Raw genomic sequence first — 16,481 nt, 5'->3', positions numbered from 1 at the left:
GACTATGTGGTGTTGATTATACTGTATAGTGGACTATGGGGTGTGCATTATACTGTATGGAGTCCTATGGGGTGCATTTTACTATATGGAGAACTATGTGGTATGCATAATAATGTATAGAGGACTATGGTGTGTGCAGTATACTGTATGGAAGACTAAGGGGTGTGCATTATACTGTATGGTGGACTATTGGGTGGGCATTATACTATATGGAGGACTATGTGATGTCCATTATACTGTATAGAGGACTATGGGTTATGCATTATGCTGTATGGAAGACTATAAATGCATTTGCCAGTATAAAGAGGCCGAGAAACAAGCGTCGAAGAACTTCAATATTGTAAATCATGCTCATTTAACAGCCTGGACTTAGCGCATGTAAATGCAATGTAAATGTTTTTGTGTGATGGTACAATATGTTAGCATCTGGGACCCCACTTTAAACATTTGCCGAGAGCCCCTCTATGCCTAAAACTGGTCCTGCTGATGAAAGTACGGTACACCATCGCATCCAGTCCCAGCACAGACCATTATAGCAGCCTGTGCTGGGGGTAGTAGTGAGTAGACCTCATTTTATTTCTTTAACATCATCCATGATGATAATTCAAGTTCATACTCATTGTTGTTTTAGGAGTCCAGTGGGCGGTCTCTATCTTTGATTGATAAATCTCTCTATGAAAGCCTTCGTATAGAAATAGGTACATTATGAAATCAGGTGTGTAACTATAGTTGGTGCAGGGGTTGTAGTTCCATCGGAACTCAAAAGGTCCCATATGAGATGATCAATAATATTAAAGACCTGTGATAGTTGGAACCCTTTTGGAGATTTCCACTGGAGCCAACAAGTGTAGACTTACATCACTGTATGAGAGCAAATCTTCAAAGGTTCTATCTCATGCATGCAAACCCATTTTAAGTAAAAGTCCCTGTGATCAGTTGATCATTACAAGTCCCGTCCGGCATCGCTGATCCCCTATGATCTTCTGTTATGAGTGAAGTTGTTGGTAATGCATTTACCCAGCAGTAGTATGGACGAACACGCAGAAACTTGGAAGGGCCAAGTAATCCATCGTGAACTTAGCTTTGAACCTCAAGTGCACTCTTTATACCAATCTGGGTGATTAGGCACCAGCTAAATTTAAGGTGATCTGCTTGAAAACTTGAGTAGAAGTTGGAATTTTTATTATAAATGATGATGAGCTCATACATTTCACAGTACCTTTAGAATTTACAAGGTATATCGACTATATTAGTTATCATCCCAAATCACTTTATCAGTACCTAATCACTGACTACCAGGTCACCAGATAATGAAGCTCAGTTTAGATGTCCATGGTTATAGTTGAGTTGTTTGAACCTGGTTTTCCCCACAGGTCACTAACACTGATTTATCAGTGATTGATCTGCTTGATACACACTACATTACTCAGTTCTTAGATGAAGAAAGATAATTTTGATAGGAACAATGGCTCTATCAGTCTTCTCCAGGTATATAAAGAGGAACTAACAGACACACATTACTCACTGCTGTACTGCTTCCCAGTGTTCAGTGGACCTTTTCAATCTCTCCAAACTCACCATGGCCTTCTCTGGAAAATATGAAGTTGAATCCCAAGAGAACTATGAATCATTCATGAAACTTATCGGTGAGTCTTTTCATTCCATTTTCTGATACAGAAATATTTTTAGAAAAATATATCTGTAAGGCCTCTTTCACACTTCAGTTTTTTACAATCAGTCACAATCCGCCAGGTTTTGAAAAAAACGGATCCGCAATTCTCTTTTGAGGATCCGTTTTTTTCCCCATTGACTTCCATTATTGGCGGATTGTGAAGGATTGCCGTCCGTTGCATCTGTTTTTTTTGCGGATCCGCCAAAAGTTGCTGTCCGTCACCATCCTCAAAGATTTCAAAACGGAGCTTGAAACGTTTTTTTCTGTGGCGGATCCTCCAGACACTCATTTAACCCGAAATTCTTTCTGGGTGCCGGACAAAAAAAAAAGTCTCTCTCTCTCTCTCCTCTTTTCCAGGCCGCGATTCCTTTAAAATTCTTCATTTGTCGGATCCGTCAAAAAAACGGACGGGTGACATCCGTTGCCATCAGTACTAAAACGAATCCGCCATCCGTCCTTTTGGCGGATTTTGACTGATGCAAAAAACTGAAGTGTGAAAGAGGCCTAAGATGATTTAAGGGAAGGTGTTTGAAGAAGTTCAACACGGGGAAAGTGTTTGAACAAGTTCAACACAGGAGGTCTTCTTGGTGAGACAAGACAAAATGGTTGGGCAACCTGCTCTACACGTTTATTGACGCCTCTTTAAACCTTAACAAAAGTTTAGTTTTTCTATTAAGATCACTATTTTTAGGTAAATATTGACAATTTATATTTATTTTTACAACTTATCATCACCCAAAATTTACTTTTCTGGTCCCATTTAGCCAACTCAAATATTGGACAAATACGTTTGCTTTTGTCTAACCAAGTCTTCTTTCTTCCTAGGCATCCCCGAAGCCCAAATTGAAAAGGGAAAAAATTTTAAATATACCACTGAAGTGGTCCAGAATGGAAACGAGTTCACCTGGTCTCAGATCTATCCAGGACACACAACCACCAATAAGTTTGTTGTTGGCCAAGAGTCGGACATGCACACCATGGGCGGCAAGCAGTTTAAGGTAATGAATTGTTCACCAGCTAAACTCAGTTATGTTTTCTCATTGTAGAGTTCTTTTCAGATGATGTTTTGATAATTGTTTTTTTATATGTTTATTTTATGAGAACATAGACAAAACTCTTGGCCAAGCCAAAAAGTTATCGGCACCATACTGAGTATAATATTAGGGTAAGAGCAAGAAGTGTCCAGCAGCTCAACCCCAAGTAGATTCCATGTGTGAAACATGTTGAAACAGTACACCAGTCAATTACTCTTATTAGACCTATTGGGACTGTTAGGATATTTTATGTACATAGCCACTTTAAAGAGGTTGACCAAATAGGATGACCCCATCATAAAATACAGCCACCCAGGGTCTTGGCCGATTTCCATGAATCCATCTTTTTTAAGACTTAACAGGAATATTGCATTGCACTTATTCTAATGAATGGACAACCATGTAACGTATGATCATATGAAGTTTACCAGATCAGAAGTCTACTTATAGACTTGGGCAACTATGAAGCTAGCATAGGTACAGCATTTGTTATGAGGCCCACCAATAAAAGATTCCATTGATACTCAGACATAGGGTGCTGTAAAGGAATCCAAAGTTACAGGTTTTGGCAGGACTGGACAACCATCTGATGTGTACTCGTATAAGGGCTTCCAACTCTCCCCCGACATGTGATGTGACGCATTGAACTTCAATAACTGATCAATGTAATCTTCCAGAAGAGCTATAGCGTTTTCGTATTCCACTGTCCCCATTGAATACACATGCACACTTGGCCACATTGAGTGTACTTGGGTGTAGGAGGGTCACGATAGATTTAGCGGTAGACCATACAAGCATTATACCAACAGCTGTCTCATTAAGTGATGACTATGGAAAAACTTACTGTGCCTTTATTCTATCTTTTCCCATCAAACATCCTGACCACCACCCATGTTGAGTTTGCTAGATATCACTGTGTGCATTACCTTAATATTGTGATATCACTCTCGGCATTACCTTATATTGTGATAACACTGTGTGCATTACCTTATATTCTGATATCACTGTGTGGATTATCCTAGTATTATCCTAATATTGTGATAGCACTGTGTGCATTACCTTATATTGTGATATCACTGTGTGCATTACCTTATATTCTGATATCACTATGTGCATTACCTTATATTGTGTTATCACTTTTTGGATTATCCTAGTATTAACCTAATGTTGTGATATCACTGTATGCATTACCTTATATTGTGTTATCACTGTGTGGATTATCCTAGTATTACCCTAGTATTGTGACATCACTGTGTGCGCATTACCCTATTATTGTGACATCACTATGTGCATTACCTTATATTGTATCACTGTGTGGATTATCCTAGTATTAGCCTAGTATTGTGACATCACTGTGTGCATTACCTTACATTGTGACATTATTGCTTACACTTTTCAAGTTTTGAACTTGCTGTTGAAGATGGTCATGTTGACGGAAGCTACAGAGACCACTGATTTATTGTTACGCACTTTCAATAAAGAGGGTGCTCCATACTTGAAGCCATGGTGAATTTCACCTATATGACATATTTAATGGCTCTTCACTACCTTAACGGTGCCATAAACCTTAGATATCTCAGGAGTTGTTTCATCTTATCTCTCAATATACGTGCACGCTCATTTCCTTTGAGGCTAAATGTGCTTTCAAAGGGGAAAAAGTGATTAAGCTGCTGCCAGACTCCTTCTGCATTGGTTAATCTCCCATGTCAAGGAAAGGATCAGGTGTTACATTTCAACATGCTCAACCCTTCTCTCCTCCACCCTAGAGACAGGGGGTCCGCATACACCTTACATTGTCATCTGGCCTCATCAAAATTGATGGGTTTGTCTAATGTGTATGGGGGGTCTTTAGACCGCGGCACAACTTTGATTATTTCTTTTTTTTAATTTTTTTTTGCCCTTTACAGACAACTGTGAAATGGGAAGGTGATAAGATCGCTGTGGATTTCCCCAACTACCATCACACTTCAGAGATGGTGGGTGGGAAGCTCGTTGAGGTAAGCTTCTTCTAAGTGAAATTTTAATATAGTGAATAAGATATATGAAAAAACAAATCCATGTAATCTAATATCTAGTGCCAAAATCACAATTCATCTTTTCTCCTTACTGTGGTCTTCAAGATCACTGACATACCTCATTTCAATCTTTTACGTTCTTTAGTGTGTGGCCTAACTTTATGCCTCAATTGTGCGTAGATTGTATTGTATCACGATAGACAATTAGGAACTTTCAGAAGTAAGTTATATTGGTGTCAGTGTTGACCCTCAGAACGAGCTGGTCCAAGTCTTGACTTTTAAGGGTCAAATTCTCCATATTAGGTGAATGGAACTTGTGGGTGGGTTCGGATGTGAGCTCTGGGGTCTCATAGAGTGTCCATGTATGTTCTACAACTTCTTGAATTAACGATAGACTCCACGTCTTAGAGGTCACGCTCGTGTGACCAAACGTTCATAGTTTTCCCAACTTTATTAAAATGAAAGATTAAAGTCAAACATTTTTCCAGCTGTGAAATAATGAAATTATGGAAAACGGCAAAAAAAAAAAATTGTAAATTTGTAAAATTTGTAAATTTTTACTAATAAATTTAATTTGAAAAATTTTGATTGAAACTATCTATAATGTAATTCAATTGAAAATGTGTAACTTTAAAGGGGTTGTCCGCTACTAGGACAAACCCTTCTTGAACAAAATAAAATAATAAAATAATACCATAAAATAATAAAAGCTATACTTATCTCCTGTGCCGGCGACGTTCCAGCTGTTTAATTTTTCCGAAGGCGGAGACAAGTGACGACAGCACTGATTGGACGCCGGCGTCACGTGTCACAACATCAGCACCGGAGCCCCGGGAGAATTAGTGCTGATACCGCCGGAACGGCGCCGGCACGGGGGATGAGTATAGGCTTTATTATTTCATCAACGGCAAGTGAGGGGTATGACAAGAAGTTGTACAACTTCTTTAACGCTACTGAGCCCAATGTAAAATCTGTAACAGCCCTCCAACCCCCCTATTATCCGCCATTATAGATGGGATGCCCAAGGTGTCAGATGAGTAAGTCTTTGTTTTCCCATAACCATTAGGGCCGGTGTGAGACTTCTACGTCTGCCCCTCTTAAAGGACACCACTGTTGCAGGTCCATAATCAATACTTGCCAGTGAATAAACTTATTTTACCCATAAACCAAAGTGGAGAAAATATTTTATGTATAGGATACCGGTAATTCCAATAGTGGCTGCATAGGGTCAGAACAGGAGTCACATATAGATTAGTCCTCCAGTGACAGTAACAGAAAGCCTTGATTTATGTGTCTGGAATAGATAAATGATGCTTCGTAATAAACACATGGAACACCATATCCAATTAAATTTATTAGGATAGGGCAACAAATCATTTCAAAGACTGAAATAAAACTTTTGAAAGTTAAGAGTAAAAATCCGTTTCATTTTCTTGGAGAGTAATACCCTTCTATGACCACCGAGTGGCACTGTTGTCACTCTTGCCTAAAGACATGGATATCGTTACTTGCTCTACTATTCTTCTGCAAGTTTAGGGAAGTTAGAATAAAAAAATATATATTTTTTTTTAGAAAAGGTAAAGATCTGATTGTTTTCGCTGTGACTCTACTCTAATCCTCTTTTTCTTGTTCCTCTGATTTATTTTGCACTCTACTCCATTACAGACCTCAGTGAGCGGAGGAATCACCTTCAAGAGGATCAGTAAGAAAGTGGCATAAACGTCAGATTTCCACTTGCTCCTCCTATAGATTTCAAATAATAAAGTTGGTTTGTGTGATAATTTGTCTATTTCCCTCTTTTTTTTCCTGCACAACTAAAAAGAAAAACAGGAACGTAAATGAATTGGAGCATTTTGCTAATATAAACGATTTGCCACAAATCTGTCGAACTCAGCTTGTCTCTACGACAAAGGGACTATATACCTAGTACAAATTTTAAGCGTTCTTCCCATTTTTGAAGGTATCACCGATCCATGGCATAAGTGAACACTTGCTGATCAGGAAGGGGGGTCCAATAGCTGGGACCCCCATGGAACCGAAGTAGAGGGCTTTGCTGCACCCCATCTGAATGATGAGGTAGTAAGTTAAGCGCACAATTGCTCTTTCCATTTTCTATGGGACAATGAATGGCGTAGCGTGGTACGTGTCCGCCATTGCTGCATTCAGATGAGGCTCTGAAGGATCAGTGGAGGTCCTAGCAGTTGGCCACCACGATCAGCAAGTTATCACCCATACCACAGATAGATGATAACGTCTGAAGATGGGAAGAATCCTTTAAGTAAAACTTTTTAAGGCAGTAATGTTATGTTAAAAAGGCAGAAGAAAACTTTTGGTAATACTCTACAATAGGGGTCTATAACCTGTGGCTCTTCAGCTATTTGGAAACTTCAACTGACAATAATTTGTTTTACCCCCATGTATGAACAAAAAATAGAATTCAGTATGCATTGTATTTAAATTACCCAGGAAGAGCCATGTGGGTGGTCTGGGACTCCTGAAGAGTCATGTGGACGGTCTAGGACTCCTGAAGAGTCATGTGAGTGGTCTGGGACTCCTGAAGAGTCATGTGGGCGGTCTAGGACTCCTGAAGAGTCATGTGAGTGGTCTGGGACTCCTGAAGAGTCATGTGGGCGGTCTAGGACTCCTGAAGAGTCATGTGGGCAGTCTGGGACTCCTGAAGAGTCATGTGGGCGGACTGGGACTCCCGAAGAGTCATGTGGGCAGTCTAGGACTCCTGAAGAGTCATGCACTCCTGACCTGATTCATGACAAGCTCATATTACATAAGCGTAGTGAAGTGTGGGTCACAATCACCTGTTTCTTGGACATCATCCAATGGTCATGTTCAACCTTAACAAGTCTATTACTTATCAAATAAATAGAGACAGATAGATAGATAATCGATAGCTAGATAAAAGATAGATAGTAGATAGCTAGATAAAAGATAGATAGATAGATAGATAATGGATGATAGATAATAGATAAATAATAGATAGATAACAGATAGATAATAGATAGATAATCAATAGATAGGTAGATCATACATATATAGATAATCGATAGTTAGATAAAATATAGATAGATAGTAGATAGCTAGATAAAAGATAGATAGATAGATAGATAGATAGATAGATAGATAGATAATGGATGATAGATAATAGATAGATAATAGATAACAGATAGATAGATAGATAGATAGAAAGACAATCAATAGATATGTAGATCATAGATAGATAATAGATAACAGATAGATAGATAGATAGATAATAGATAGACAATCAATAGATAGGTAGATCATACATAGATAGATAGATAGATAGATAGATAATCGATAGGTAGATCATAGATAGATAGATAAAAGATAGATAGATAATCGATAGATAATAGATAGATAGATAGATAGATAGATAGATGATAGATAATCAATAGTTAATAGATAGATATATAGATAGATAGATAGATAGATAGATAGATAGATAATAGATAGATAGATAGATAACAGATGGACAATAGATATAGATGATAGATAATAGATAGATAGATAGATAGATAGATAATAGATAGATGATAGATAATAGATAGATAGATAGATAGATAGATAGATAGATAATAGATAGATAGATAGATAGATAGATGATAGATAGATAGATAGATAATAGATAGATAGATAGATAGATAGATAGATAGATAGATAGATAGATAGATAATAGATAGATAACAGACAGATGTTTTCTTCTTTCTCCACCTGCTTCTTCTTGTCTCGTCACGGCTGGGACAGTCCTAACCCTAATATTAATAACCTTACCGTTTCGCACGTGACATGCATTATGCGGCAGGATGGCTTTCGCATTTTTTGATTAAAAAAACATGTTAACTAAGTACGGTATATTATTTTCTTGCACTAAAATATTTCTTCCTTTACTGCAGGGCATTTATTCATTATGTTTCTGTCCTTGGTTATTTCTATTTAGAGTCTAGTGTGAACATGCGCTTACATTCCGCGTGCGCACCAGTTTAGATCACAGTTCATACCTTTGGGTTTTTTTCTGCTTCTTCTTGTGTCTGAGGTTAATGACAGGTAATAAAAGATCAGACGGCCTGGGCAGAGGTGAGTCTGCCTTTACATTGCAGCTGATCTGCAGATTGAAGAACAAGATTAGAGAATAAAACCTGTATCCTAGATAAGGACATGTATTACGACATGTGCTATAATGGTAATTTCAGAAATCAAATAACATGAGCTCCGGCTCAGGCAGAAGGTATATTTATTTTTTAGCTTTAAGTGTGAATTAATAAATGTCGACATCTGATATGCTCTGGTCATATCTTTATCCATTACTTTCCAGTAATGGTTGAGAGCATGGTGGACAATGGTGGATAATGGTGGACCACTTGGTACATTCCTGTAGGACCACATGTTGGTTGGATTAAGAACAGTGCAGTACTTAGTTCTCTCTGTGGTGGCGCTGTCACCGTTGGAGCAATGAACACTTACTGCTAGGTTCTTCTATGGATTCCACTTTATCCGTAGTTGGGACACCCTGTGAATGGCTGATTTTGAGGCACGTCCTTCTAAACCATGATTCTTTGACTTCAGTCTTTAACTTTTGATACCTTCATAATTGTGACCCACACCACCAGAAGTCAATAGGCACAAAGAACAGGCAAAAATTTATTGTGAACCCTTTGAAAGTGTTCTTCAATTCGATAAGCTGATAATTTTAACAATTACATGATCGAAAAGTTTGGAACCCCCCAGTGATCAGCTCTAGTTGGTGGGGAACACTGGCATCAAAGTCCTTCAAACACATCAGACTAAGGTCAGTGGAACGCTGGTTGTCGGGGTAGATAAAAATTTGCCATATTCGATCCTTTTGTTATGAGAGAGATAAGCCGCTGATGAATGGGGTCTAATAGCGTCTCACTCGTAGAGAGCATAAGAGTGCCTGGCAAAGTTTGGAAGAGTAAAGAGAGATAGCTGCTGGCCAAACGATTGGCCAAACCATCATCCGGTTGACAGCTATCTATTGCTTATTGAGTCATTAAGGGTAACATTTCCCTATGGTGGCTCCGCAGGGAAAGTTAAGTACGGTAATACACAAGATCATTCAAATTAATAGATTGCCTATGTAATTCAGGATAGGATGGGTCCTCCAGAGCAAGAGACGCTCTTTGTAGCCTCTCTCCACTCAGCCAAGATCCCAAGTTTGGGTCCTCAGAAAAATGTAATAAAGTAAATGGGTTTTCTAAAATGAATTTGCTTGCAGAAAATGTATGAAAACTAAAAATGATTTCGGTCTAGTTTGGAAAGATTATAGCCATAGTAATCAACTACACATAAGACAGTAAAATTCCACTACCTCCTTAGCTGATTGTTTTACAACTCTTCGAACTTCACTCTTACCTAGAGGTCAATAACACTCGTTTATCAGATTACACAAGTGGGTGATGTCAGAAGATCCTTGTGAAGGCAGGACCACAGAGTGTTATAAGGAGGAATCTCACACCCTTCAGGACTCACTGTTGGGTCCATTCTAAGGTCTGTACTTGGAGCAGTCACATCACCATGTCTTTCTCTGGAAAATATGAGGTGGAATCCCAGGAGAACTATGATGCCTTCATGAAACTCATTGGTGAGTTATCACAGCTACATTTATTACTTTTAGACTTTTTATTGGGCATTAGTACCTCTACTGGAAAAAGTCTCATAATGGCCTAATTCCAAAGTAGATGTGTAATGTAAGTGTTACGTGAAAACGTGAAACATCTTTTAGATGGCCACCCAAAATTTCATCAAATAGACATAGATAAGCTTCTGTGAAAACCAATATATGAGCTCCTTGTTCTTAAATAGGTTGGTCAATTTTGGTCAAAGCTACTGTCATAGTTTATGACCAATTCAACGGAAAGGTTGATGATGGAACCATCTATGGTGGCCAAATTATCAATCAATGAAACGGAGATCTTCTAACATGTCAAATCATTTCCTTTCAAACGTGTCCTCCATTTTTTTTTTTTTACATTTTTACAAGAAATATATCAAACCCCATACTATAAACAGGGGTTATGAGTATGAGGAATTTAGAATTGATGTCATTAACCCAGACATTTTCTTCTTCGACCTGGAGAGCATAACATTCTCTGCATCACCTCTAGAGACGTTAATCCATCTTATCGATATTTTATTGCGTTAAAGTGGTTTACTTAATGAGGTATCGCACCTTTGGGGACATTTTTTTTTTCACTTACGTTACTTTATTTTTGGCTAAAAAAAAATTTTTGCAATTGGGCTTCAATAGAAATTTTGTACTGTTTGTCTTTTAGAGCCTTTGTGTTGCGTTGTCTATTGCTGGCTGAAGAATGTGTTAACTGAGAATCCCATCAGTGAGCTAATTCTCATGGTCTGACAGCAGAGTTTGTAACGCTTCTATGTCTTTTTTTCTGCCCCCAAAAGTGAACAATCCTAATCAACGAGTACAAAAAATATAGATTCCACTAGATCCCAGTTGTCTAGGAAGTCTTCCTTAGTGGGAGATGTAGGTATTTCCTGACCTGGCTCATAGATAAAGATCTGACTAGACTAATCCACAAGGTCAAATCGAAGGCAGTGTTAGACTGGAGGTCCGAGGGCACACCAGTAGCCCAATTCCAGTGTCCCCCTTTTCAACTACATGCAAATGTGACATTATCCTCAGTCATAAATTTACATAACCATGAACTGGGTAGATTGTTAAATGAATAAGATGCCGCCTCTGTCTGAACATAGTGATTCTAGTATATTGTGCCAAGAACTGCTCATTTAAGAGGGTGGTTGCCTGCTCTTGCACAGCAGCCCACCGGAGGATTCTCCCGTTCTCCTGTGGGCCAGTCCAAGACTGATCAAAGGCTTATATGTGACAGTGATTTGGGGGGCAAATTAACCTTGATATTCACTATTTACAATCAGGATATCAAATGCTATACATATATTTTAATTCTATTTGTAACAGGAATTCCTGATGATCAAATTGAAAAAGGAAGAAATTACAAATACACTGCAGAAATTGTCCAAAATGGAAATGACTATACTTGGTCACAGATCTATCCAGGATTTACACTCACCAATAAATTCACCGTTGGCCAAGAGTCAGATCTAGAGACAATGGCTGGCAAGAAGTTTAAGGTAAGTCAACAATGGTTGGGTTAGAATTAGTTCTTGAAGGACTGATGGAGAATTTGTTTTCAACCTCATAAACCTAGTCATGGGTTGTGTATGGAAAGAGACACATAAAAAAGAAAGAGCAGTCAAATGTATATGGATAAATGGTCTCTAGCTTCTCAAAAATGCCCAAATGTCAAAGTTAACAATCAAAATGGCCTCTAGCTTCTCAAAAATGCCCAAATGTCAAAGTTAACAATCAAAATGTTGAGCTGGCTAAGAATAATTTACCTTTTCATGCATTCGAGGTTGGAGTATGGGCCATACCTACTGAGAAGGAATCACTTCCAGGATTGTCAGCAAAAAGTTGAGGTTCACTTTTCAACTTACTGATTTAACATAAGTATTATTTAATTTATGTTCACAGTATATTCATGCTATATAAAGTAAGGGCATTTTAAAGGTGTTGTCCCAACTAGACAGCCTTCTTGAAGAGTGGGTCTTGTTGAAATCTTCAGAAAGTGAAGCGTTCTTTGTACCCATTCTCGGCTTTGATTCGGGTTTCACGACCCACTCAGATCTTAATACCTTTATGGGGCATCAAAAAAGGTTGTCCAGATAGGCTTATTTATAAAGTTTACACAGGTAGTAAATTCACCCAGAGCATTGTGCCCCATGAGGTCAAAAGGCCCATCTGCCACATAAAGACACCATTATTTCATATGACACATGGTCAGAGGAGGCCCATCTATAAATTTTGCACTAGGACCTAAGAATTTCAAGGTGTATCTATAGTTAGTACCGTATATTTATTGGTCTATTCTTGATGTTGTTTATCAAGTCTGAGAAACTAAAAAGAAAAATTTTCAATTCAGGCAACTGTTCGACAGGAAGGTGGTAAACTGGTTGTGGACTTCCCCAAGTACAGTCACTCATCGGAGATTGTTGATGGGAAATTAGTGGAGGTAAGGCTACAGTAGATTACATTCGATATTGTATCTCTTATCTATCCTCAAACATGATGATGATATCTTATCATGTTTTTCCCGATATGTAATGACTACCAGATGGCTTTTATCACAGCCAATAAATGATATCTGGTTGGGTGCGCAATAAATGATATAACGTCATGACAATATGAATGGGAACATCCACCCTTAGGGATCTTTATGCATTAAGCCAGCAATATGCATGAGATGGCTGTTGGCTAAATGGTGCTTAGGCTGATGGTAGCCATCTCGGCCATTTCTCCCATATACAGGAGCACTCAATGGGCCTAGCGTTCCTGTGTTCTCCAGGAGACATCCATCTAGACCATTTTTCCCATACACAGGAGCACTCACTGAGCCTAGTGTTCCTGTGTTCTCCATGAGACATCCATCTCAACCATCTCTCCCATACACAGGAGCACTCACTGGACCTAGCATTCCTGTATTCTCCATGAAACATCCATCTCTCCCATCTCTCCCATACACAGGAGCACTCACTAGGCCTACCTATCCTGTGTTCTCCATGAGACATCCATCTCTACCATCTTTCGCATACACAGGAGCACTCACTAGGCTTAGCGTTCCTGTGTTCTCCAGGAGACATACATTTTGACCATCTCTCCCATACACAGGAGCACTCACTGGGACTAGCGTTCCTGTGTTCTCCATGAGACATTCATTTCGGCCATCTCTCCCATACACAGGAGTACTCACTGGGCTTAGCGTTCCTGTGTTCTCTATGAAACATCCATCTCGGCCATTTCTCACATACACAGACGCACTCACTGAGCCTAGCGTTCCTGTGTTCTCCATGAGATATCCATATTGACCATCTCTCCCAAACACAGGAGCATCCACTGGGCCTAGCGTTCCTGTGTTCTCCATGAGACATCCATCTCGACCATCTCTCCCATACACAGGACCACTCACTGGGCCTAGCGTTCCTGTGTTCTCCAGGAGACATCCATCTAGACCATTTTTCCCATACACAGGAGCACTCACTGAGCCTAGTGTTCCTGTGTTCTCCATGAGACATCCATCTCAACCATCTCTCCCATACACAGGAGCACTCACTGGACCTAGCATTCCTGTATTCTCCATGAAACATCCATCTCTCCCATCTCTCCCATACACAGGAGCACTCACTAGGCCTACCTATCCTGTGTTCTCCATGAGACATCCATCTCTACCATCTTTCGCATACACAGGAGCACTCACTAGGCTTAGCGTTCCTGTGTTCTCCAGGAGACATACATTTTGACCATCTCTCCCATACACAGGAGCACTCACTGGGACTAGCGTTCCTGTGTTCTCCATGAGACATTCATTTCGGCCATCTCTCCCATACACAGGAGTACTCACTGGGCTTAGCGTTCCTGTGTTCTCTATGAAACATCCATCTCGGCCATTTCTCACATACACAGACGCACTCACTGAGCCTAGCGTTCCTGTGTTCTCCATGAGATATCCATATTGACCATCTCTCCCAAACACAGGAGCATCCACTGGGCCTAGCGTTCCTGTGTTCTCCATGAGACATCCATCTCGACCATCTCTCCCATACACAGGACCACTCACTGGGCCTAGCGTTCCTGTGTTCTCCATGAGACATCCATCTCGGCCATCTCTCCCATACACAGGACCACTCACTGGGCCTAGCATTCCTGTGTTCTCAATGAGACATCCATCTCGGCCATCTCTCCCATACACAGGACTACTCACTGGGCCTAGCGTACCTGTGTTCTCCATGAGACATCCATCTCGGCCATCTGTCCCATACACAGGACCACTCACTGGGCCTAGCGTTCCTGTGTTCTCCGTGAGACATCCATCTCGACCATCTCTTCCACACACAGGAGCACTCACTGGGCCAAGCGTTCCTGTGTTCTCCATGAGACATCTCTGGTGACAGCTTATCTACTGTACAGGGGAGAACAAAAGGATCGCCTGTCCAAAATCGAACATGTTGGGTCCTTAAAGTGGTATTCCCATCTCCAAGATCCTATCCCAATATGCAGTAGTTGTAATAATATTAATAAAAAACTCCAATTAGAAATGTAGCATAGTTCTTCTAATTCGCTATGTCGCTTATCCTGTGTGCAGGGCATTGCAGTAGCTTCGGTATCCATAGTTATGACCACACATACTGTATAGTGACAGATGGTTAGTTAGCTGTTAGTGATTGTCACCATGGATACCTAAGATTCTACAATGCCCTGCACATGGGGTAAGCTACAAAGCAAATCAGAAGAACTATACTACATTTGCTAATATTAATATTATTACTACCCCTATTACATATTGGGATAGGATCTTGGATATGGGAATGCCCCTTTAAGTTACACCGCTAGGAAATTTTCAACTTGAATTCCTGTCCATTCACTCATAGCAAGCAGAGATCTTGAAACTTGTATATAGTATTATTGAAATGTAAAATAGCAGAGCCTTTTAACTTAATTTTTCCTTTTTTTTATCTCTCGTAGACATCAGTTGCTGGAGGTCTTACATTTAAGAGAATTAGCAAGAAGGTGGCATAAAGTGGTGGAGCCCAACATGTCTGCGGAGCCATTTTTTAAAAGCAAATAAACCATTTTGCTAATGAATGACTTCTGTGTTTATTTCACTGCCCATTTCCATGTTTAGGCCTCTTTACAGGGCAGTGGTATAGCTCTGTTAAGCTCTGTTTCCCATAGCAACCAATCACAGCACAGCTTTCACTTTTCCAGGGCTGTTTCAAAAATGAAAGCTGTGCTGTGATTGGTTGCCGTAGACAACAACCATTGTTTTTCTTTTAGTCAGTTTAGAGATAGATGAGGGCCATTGTTCCTAGGGGACGATTACTAGTTTATAAGATGAAGGTGCCATACTGGGATAAATGCAAATAGCTCATATTCAGCCTATATTACATGGAGAAACACACAGGACTCAGATCCAGCCTATATTACTGAGAGAGATACACAGAGCTCACATCCAGCCTATATTACTGGAAGAGACATACAGAGCTCACATCCAGCCTATATTACTAGAGAGACACACATAGCTCATATCTAATATGTATTACTGGGAGAGGCACATAGAATTCACATCCATCCTACATTAACGGAAGAGACACAGAGAATTCATATTCAGTCTATATTACTTGGAGAAACACACAGAGCTCACATTCGACCTATATTACTGTGAGGGATACACAGTGCTCATTTCAAGCCTATATTACTGGGGTAGACGCAAAGAGCTCACATCCAGCCTATTTTACTGGAAGAGACATACAGAGCTCACATCCAGCCTATATTACTGGGGTAGAAGCAAAGAGCTCACATCCAGCCTATATTACTGGGAGAGACATATAGACATCACATCCAGCCTATATTACTGGGATAAATACAAATAACTCATATTCAGCCTATAATACTGGGAGAGACACACAGAGCTCACATTCAAAAAACTATATTACAGGAAGAGACACACATAGCTCACATTCAGCCTATATTACTGGGAAAGACACTCAAAGCTCACATTCAGCCTGGAAGAAATTGTAGGCGCTTACATCCAGTCTATATTAATGGGAAAGACACACAAAATTCACTTTCAGCCTGTATTTCTTGTAGTGACACAGACTTCACATCCAACATGT

The 16,481-nt window shown here is 39.7% G+C and overlaps 2 protein-coding genes across 2 annotated transcripts; both read left to right on the top strand.

Annotated features, from left to right (window-relative positions):
• The first annotated feature begins 1,488 nt into the window (after nt 1-1,488).
• Nucleotides 1,489-6,502, top strand: LOC141083528 (gastrotropin-like). The gene is made up of 4 exons (XM_073567849.1): nt 1,489-1,646; nt 2,498-2,670; nt 4,614-4,703; nt 6,387-6,502. The coding sequence occupies exons 1-4, from the start codon at nt 1,580-1,582 to the stop codon at nt 6,438-6,440; spliced, it is 384 nt and encodes a 127-aa protein (XP_073423950.1). The 5' UTR covers nt 1,489-1,579; the 3' UTR covers nt 6,441-6,502.
• A 3,566-nt stretch (nt 6,503-10,068) lies between these two features.
• LOC141083527 (gastrotropin-like) lies at nt 10,069-15,450 on the top strand. The gene is made up of 4 exons (XM_073567848.1): nt 10,069-10,353; nt 11,710-11,882; nt 12,734-12,823; nt 15,331-15,450. The coding sequence occupies exons 1-4, from the start codon at nt 10,287-10,289 to the stop codon at nt 15,382-15,384; spliced, it is 384 nt and encodes a 127-aa protein (XP_073423949.1). The 5' UTR covers nt 10,069-10,286; the 3' UTR covers nt 15,385-15,450.
• Nucleotides 15,451-16,481: the final 1,031 nt, after the last annotated feature.

This window comes from Dendrobates tinctorius, unplaced genomic scaffold (assembly GCF_039654945.1).
Source record: "Dendrobates tinctorius isolate UK_male_01 unplaced genomic scaffold, ASM3965494v1 ptg000020l, whole genome shotgun sequence".
Classification (NCBI taxonomy): domain Eukaryota; kingdom Metazoa; phylum Chordata; class Amphibia; order Anura; family Dendrobatidae; genus Dendrobates; species Dendrobates tinctorius.
Note: the sequence above shows the minus strand (reverse complement) of the source record. Positions and strands in the feature narration are given on the sequence as shown.

Coding starts and splice junctions, on each gene's coding strand:
- LOC141083527 (XM_073567848.1), top strand. CDS start 10,287: ATGTCTTTCTCTGGAAAATATGAGGTGGAATCCCAGGAGAACTATGAT. Junction 11,883..12,733: donor TGGCTGGCAAGAAGTTTAAG/GTAAGTCAACAA, acceptor TTTTCAATTCAG/GCAACTGTTCGACAGGAAGG. Junction 12,824..15,330: donor TTGATGGGAAATTAGTGGAG/GTAAGGCTACAG, acceptor TATCTCTCGTAG/ACATCAGTTGCTGGAGGTCT.
- LOC141083528 (XM_073567849.1), top strand. CDS start 1,580: ATGGCCTTCTCTGGAAAATATGAAGTTGAATCCCAAGAGAACTATGAA. Junction 2,671..4,613: donor TGGGCGGCAAGCAGTTTAAG/GTAATGAATTGT, acceptor TGCCCTTTACAG/ACAACTGTGAAATGGGAAGG. Junction 4,704..6,386: donor TGGGTGGGAAGCTCGTTGAG/GTAAGCTTCTTC, acceptor ACTCCATTACAG/ACCTCAGTGAGCGGAGGAAT.